Here is a 7,096-nt window from a genome sequence, read left to right as displayed (position 1 = left end):
AAAGAGTGTGTGCCCCCTGGATCTGTGCATGGGGCGAGGGCGGGCTGCCATTGCAGGCTTTGCCCTGGGTGCTAAACTTCCTTGCCAAGGCACTGGGTATGGGTTTGGAAAGGGCACTGGGAGAGGGTGGGGCTGAAGCAGGGGAGTGGGAGTGATTGGGCAGGGTGTTGGGGGGGAATTAGGAAGAGGTTTCTTTTAACTGGATGGAAATGGTGGTTGGGAAGCACAGTTGGGATTGACTCAAGGGTTTGCTTGTATGGGGGTTAGGCAGGGAAGCAGCAGTTAGGTCTGTTCAGTGGAGTTGGAGTTCTCAAATTATGGGGTGTTGTTTGGGGAACCTGGAGTAAAATCTGTTTACTGTAGGTCCTTCTGAGCCTTTTGGTGGGATATAAATCTAAAAAATAAATAATAAATTACAGACAGGGAGGATGGATTCTCAAAGTCTCCTCTAAAGTAGCAGTAAAGGAATATAAACTTCCTCACATCCACGTGGCATCTTGATCTACACTGGATCAATTCTTAAAACATTGGTGCTATACCCACTTCCCTCAACAATTAAGTCATAAATCAACTAGAGCATACAGGCTACACTACATGCAGGATGCAAAGAAACAGGATAGGAATATGTTGCTCCATCAACTCCAGTATTAAATAAATGTTTCAACCAAAGAGTTACCAGTAGATGAACCACTGATTGAACAAACAAATCCTTCCAGGGAAAAAGCACCTTAACTGAATACATGAGCAATCAAAGAAGAGTATTAATACATATACAAAATGAAAAACACAGGAAACCCTCGTTATTCGTGGGTTCAGCATTTGCGATTTCAAATATTTGAAATATTATATACAATATAAAGTGTATTTTAAATACACTTTATACACTTCCAGGAGCTCCACACTTGCTGCTGCTGGGCTCCTGCCACCACAGCCATGCCCCCACCCCAGGTGCCCGGGGGCACTGCAGTCATGAATGCAGACTGCCTTATTCACAAACGTAGTGCCTTATTCACAGATTTCACCATTCGCAGGGGATACAAGAATATATCCCCTGCAAATGGCGAGGGTCGCCTGCATTGTGAAATTCCATCCAATAGCCATCAAAATACAATTCTAGGTCCTCAGTTCACCAAAGCACATGCCAACACCCAACCTTACCTGTCAGGTCAGGTTCTCCTACTACCATAATTTACAGTAGACAGTACTACCTGTGACTTTTAACACCAAGTGCTGGGTGGTAGTTAAATAATCTGGCAACCTCTAGCATGCCAAAGGCTTCAGACAGAAGAGCACCTCAGAGGGGAGTACTGGTCTTGCTCCTGACAAAGGAAATGCTGCTAAAAGGTGTGGAACTGACGTCCACTCCATGATAGGGTAGACTGGGCTCTTTAACCCTGGTCAGCAGCCAGTCGAGAACTGGAGTTTTGAAAGACAGACAAATGGATGATCTCCTTTACTCCAGCAGCTCCTGCAGCCAAGCTGGTTGCAAGTCTTTCTTTTAGACTAATCCAGCAAGGCCAAGAAGGGGACATGGTATATGGACAACCCAGTGCCTCCATGTACCTGCCCAGGCTTTTGTGCCCTGGAGAGGTCACTCCAGCTTCCCAAGTGCTTTGCTGAAATAAGACCTGAGCATGTACTTTCAGTGACTGCAGTAGTTTGAATAACTACACTGTATCCCAGTAGTTCTCATGGGTATATCTTGCTGTTGGTGGCCCTGCTGATATTTCCTAAAGATTTTTACAGTACCACTCTGCATATCAAAGAAAATAATGTACATTAGCAAAATATGGAATGTACTGCGCAGTGTTGGAAAGAATGATCAGTTCCTCTACCACCTCTCCCAAAGGAAAAGAGGGTGATGGAAAATGATGGTATGCCTCAAAGTGTGAAAGATATGAAAAAAGATACATTTATCAATATGTCAATGGGGAAAAATGATCAAATGGGAAAAAACATCTGGACAAGTGAGCTAATTATTCATAAGAAAACAGAACTGTACTTCGTGTATAGGAATGGAAAGCATATTTCATGACTGGTTTCAAATGAAGGGTAAAGAAATCTTATTGTATGAGACTAAATATTAGTCTCGTATCCACCAAACAAAATTTAGAATAATTTTCAAAAAGAATTACTACTATTTCTAGTGATTACAATGCTAAAAGCAGTTATATTTAGCCAGACAAGGATCTCATCATAATTTGAATTCCCTGTGGTGTCATTTAGTGTTATATTTGAGAAATTCCTCAATAAAAATGTCAAATAGAGAGCAAGCTGAATTCCCCCGAGAACAGTTTTGGACATTTTCCAGTACAAAAATTGTAGCCAAGTAATCTCAAGGAGAGAAGAAAGAGAAAGAGAGGAAATATGCTTAAATATCAACATGAAGGGAAAAAAACACTTAACCCATCAACCTCATGTCATCTAATTAATATCATCTAACTCCAACATTGGCTATTTATGAAGACTGCAATTGTTTTGCTATGCTGACATTGCTGGAAAGACATTCAATGGACGCTTACAAAGGAATGCAAAGCATGACAAGTAGAAATGGTTCAACGTCATGTGAGGACCTTTATTAAACAAGAGATTTTGGAATCCCCATCCAGTTTTCCCTTCAACTGCGACTGGGCCAGATCCTCTGGCCAACAGATTCCAAAACATTCAGGTATAAATAGGGCAATGCCATATAGTCACTGTATAGTTTCTCTCAGCAGTGTCCATTGGTCATTACAGGATTGTGAATGCAAATAAATTATGGTGACCTGTTACCTTCTGTTCAAGAATGCAACTTATGGTGATGTCAGTGAATCCCTTATAAAAAAAATCCTATTGAATTAAATACAGAAAGAAGAATACATACAGAATTTTAAAATCAATGTACGTTGTGTTTTTTTATGGGGGGTGAAGGTTGGGAGGAAGGGAGGGGAGGGGCCACTGGAAAATAATTGCATTAGCCCTCTTCTGGGGTTAGAATTTGGAGGTGGACATACTGCCCTGGAAGCATATTATTTAGTTCTGTATGGCATATATATTTTTCAGTTTCAGGGATAATTTACACATTCTATGAAACTGAAATAATTCTATATTAACTTATTTGGGATATTAGAGCCCTATTTATTTTCTATAGAGCCTTATTTATACCATTCCAATCATATGACTTTTCCTGGAGGGAAATGGACATTTAAATAAAAGAAATATCATAATTGCAAACCTATAATTCCAGACATTAAAAATATTATTGCTCTATAAAGCAGAAAAATGTCAACAAAATAACAGGGACAAGTATTTTTCACCATCTGTATGGAATATTTGTTTACTCAACCATGAAAACAAGACCTGGATTTGAAAGGGAGAGATATGTATATATAGAGGGAAGGGGATACACACAATCTTTAATCCATTCCAATGATGATTTATTCAATGGATAAATAAATAAAAACTCTTTTTTTGGCACAAAATAACCATAATGTTGTGCCCTGACCAAAATTTCCAAATCCCAGTTTCACATCTGCAAATACAGCATTTTAGAAACCTTTGATCTACATATTCACTAATGCATCTTAAAAAAGTTGAACACTGTATTAAAGAACTTATGGAAAGTTATATGTGCATGGAGAAACAAGAATGTTGTCCTTTTTATGACAGATGTCCAGGTTTCAGTGAAAACATCACAAAAAATGTCATCTCAGTTTTAAACATAAATGCTAATCTCAGCAGCTATGAATTGAATGGGTTTGGAAAATGAATTATTCTCTCCTTTCCAGACATAAGATCTCTATGACTAGATTGAAATATGATAATAGGGTATCATGGACAGGTCCAGGATTTTGAAAAGGGAGGTGCAGATGGTGTGGTGAATCACTGCATATAACAACCCATATTTTTGTCTGGTTAAAAAGAAACTAGAAGCTTTACTAATACTCTAGGGGCCTAGGACTATATTATTCAGATTAAGATTGAAGCAAAAATAAATATAACTTTATGGGCATGTGTACTGATTTGCTATATCATATACTATGTATTAAAAACACAACTAACCAAGCAAAAATAATAAAAGATGTTGTTTCTTTAATCTTGTAGTCATTAGAATTAAATTTACATCTTTTTCAGATTCATAAAACAAAATCAAGTATTTGTGAGTATCTTGACAGTGCATCCAATGCTTCACTGATAGTTATTTCCCCTGAGCTAACATTTTTAGCCAGTCTTAAAAACAGTCTGCACGGCTGTGAAGCATGAGGTACATTACCAGGAGCTGCTAAAGGGCAGCAGAATTATGTAAAAGTAGCTTGATTAGGTTAAGAGTATTAAAGGTGCCATTAGCATTTGTGGAATGAAGAGTTGAGAAGAAATCAGATAGATTACCATGAGCCATGAAGCCAAGCAACTCCATCACCGCCGCCTGACTAGAAATGCTGCTGCCACTACTGGAGCACATATAAAGATGCCCACTAGGTCAGCATATTTTTGACACTACAGACTCCTATTTGAATCTCTGGGTTTATCTTGTGAATTACTTGTAGGTGTTTGAACACCTAAACGTGCTAATATCACATGATATCCTGCTGTACCCTTGAAAAATCTCATGGCACGCTGGTTGAGAATCACTGCTCTTGTGGTTTACTCCCCTGGTGCCCCATATTCGTTAATGGGGCATATATGCTACACCCTTTCCTCACCAGTGATAGAGTCACTTAAAAACTGAGCCAAAAATAAAACTGAATGGCTATTCTTTTTTTTTAATGAAAAAAATAGCCATACTTTGGTACCAATGATAATTTGACCTGCTCTAGCTGAAACATATAAACACCACCCTGTAACAGGGCACAATCAAGCCCAGAAAAGTATTAACTCAGACTGACTAAATGAATGCTTTTAGACTGGTGTCAGGGGAGGGAGAAAAAGTCTAGCTCCTTATTTATACATTAGTCTGTTCAGAGCCTTTTGAATAACTGCTGTTTGTTTTTATGACTAATGATGTTTGGAAACGCAGGTCAGAAAGCTGTCAATGAACAGGATGTACAATCCATCTGAACAAATATTACTCTGGGATGAAAATGAACAAAGTAGGAAATACAGCAGCTGAAAGACTATGTGAAACCTTGCCCAGAAATTCTAGTAAGAATATGGAACAACTATATGCAGATTGACAGTACTGGGTAATGTTACTTGCAGTTCATTACCTGGTTTCCCAGTTTTCACAATATAATAACATACTACTCAGCATAGTGTTTTAATCTATGACCCCACAATGAAGTTTGGGCTGTATCAAAAACTGGTCACTGACTTTTGTACGTGGGATTTTGAAGCTGCTCATTCCATTGTGGCTTATATGTGTACATGAGAAACTGAATGGAAAGCAAACAGCCTGGACACACAGACTCTGTGCAAGGACCCATCATTAAGGCTGGCACTGGGAATCTGCAGCAGCAGTCATAAGAGCCCCAGTCCCTAGTAACTAATGCTAATTACTACTTACTTTAGTAATAGAAACTGAAGAGAAAAGATGGGAATTCCCAAACGCATTAAAAATTACAAATAGATTTTAATCAGGATCTTGGATCCAAATATAGCTGAACCAGGAGGTATCTGAATCTGAATTCTACATGTGGCATGAATCCAGTTTAAACAGTGATGCCCTGTTAACGATTACTGTCCTACTGTAGTTCTGCTCCTCAACACCTGCACAACCTCATCACTCTTGCTCCTTCAACAATCAAGAATGCATTATTTTCTGATAGATATACACCAACAATTGTACTGATGAATTGTTATTTATCCTTCAATTTCCATTGGACTTAATTTTTAATCAGATGATGGACCCCTCATCTATTCCTATTAACACTGACCACATACTAGTATGCTGTTACTTAAGTGAAAAAAGAGGTCTGCCGTTAAAAATAGATGAAAATGGATTGCAAAGTACTACACTTCTAAGTCATGGAAGAAAGAAAAACTTTATTTGGGCAGGTGATGCAGATGACCTTTTAAAAAAAACAATCAGCATAAGTATGCAGGAGTAGCTTTCTAGAGAATTAGAGCCAGGTGCATGGTTTTGAGAGAATTTAGGACTAGAAGAATAAATGCTCATAATTTCCAAGCTGAAAGGGCAGCCTGGCACCTTATAGGTCAACTCATTCAGTGAAGCATGAGCTTTGTAGGCTACTCATGATGTAGACTGTAGCCTATGAAAACTCATGCCTCTCTGAATCAGACGCCACATTGCTGTGTCTTCTGCCTAACTTGGTACTAACATGGCTAACTATCTTTCTCATTCCCTTGCTAAATTTGAATTTCAAAGACCTGATCCAACACTCACTGAAGCCAATGTGAAGACTCATTTCAAAAAGGTTCTGGATCACACTTGTACTGATAATTATATGCATGACAATAGATTTGAGAGGGAATACAGGTATTGTTGACCACAATTTAACAAATAAATTACACAAAACTAATTACTCATCTTCACCAAATTCCTTACTTACCAAGACAGTTGTGGCCATCATGAGCCAACATGAATCCATCGTAGCACATACATCTGTAGTTTCCAGGGATGTTGATACACTCATGGACACAACCCCCATTGTAGAAGTCATTTTCACACTCATCAATGTCTAAAACAGAAGATGGAAAGGAAATTTTCATTAAAAAATAAATTCTTACCAAAATGCTGATATCAACTGACAGAAAGATTCTCCCAATTAAGTATAATGCATGTTACATGGAACAGGCACATATGAAAAAGCATGTTACAAATTTATATGGCATTGTTTGTTCATAAAGATACCTCAGTGTATTACTGACAGGATATAAATGATCACATAGGACTGACATGAAGCCATCTCATGGATACAACACAGCAGATATTCTCTTTCCTATAGTAACATTATTTCCATTTTACACTGAGATCTTTTAAGATGTCTTGTCATTAAGGTACTGGAATGAAGTGCCCGGAGGCTGCGGGGCAGGGGTGGGGGGCAACCATTGGAGGACTGAGGGTGCAAGCAGGGGATAGGGCTAGGCGGGGCATCAATCTGGGGGGCTGGGGGAGCAAGTAGGGGTGGGGCATGTGGGCCCTGCAGAGGGGGGTGGT

At 38.9% G+C, this 7,096-nt stretch overlaps 1 protein-coding gene across 1 annotated transcript in view; it reads right to left on the bottom strand.

The window, feature by feature from the left end:
- SCUBE1 (signal peptide, CUB domain and EGF like domain containing 1) overlaps positions 1-7,096 on the bottom strand; it is a 356,000-nt gene that overhangs the window by 297,324 nt on the left and 51,580 nt on the right. The window contains exon 3 of the mRNA XM_014523611.2: positions 6,489-6,617. Within this exon, the coding sequence (XP_014379097.1) occupies positions 6,489-6,617 (129 nt within the window). The remainder of the gene's footprint in view (positions 1-6,488; positions 6,618-7,096) is intronic.

This window comes from Alligator sinensis, unplaced genomic scaffold, assembly GCF_000455745.1.
Source record: "Alligator sinensis unplaced genomic scaffold, ASM45574v1 scaffold292_1, whole genome shotgun sequence".
Lineage (NCBI taxonomy): Eukaryota > Metazoa > Chordata > Crocodylia > Alligatoridae > Alligator > Alligator sinensis.
Note: the sequence above shows the minus strand (reverse complement) of the source record. Positions and strands in the feature narration are given on the sequence as shown.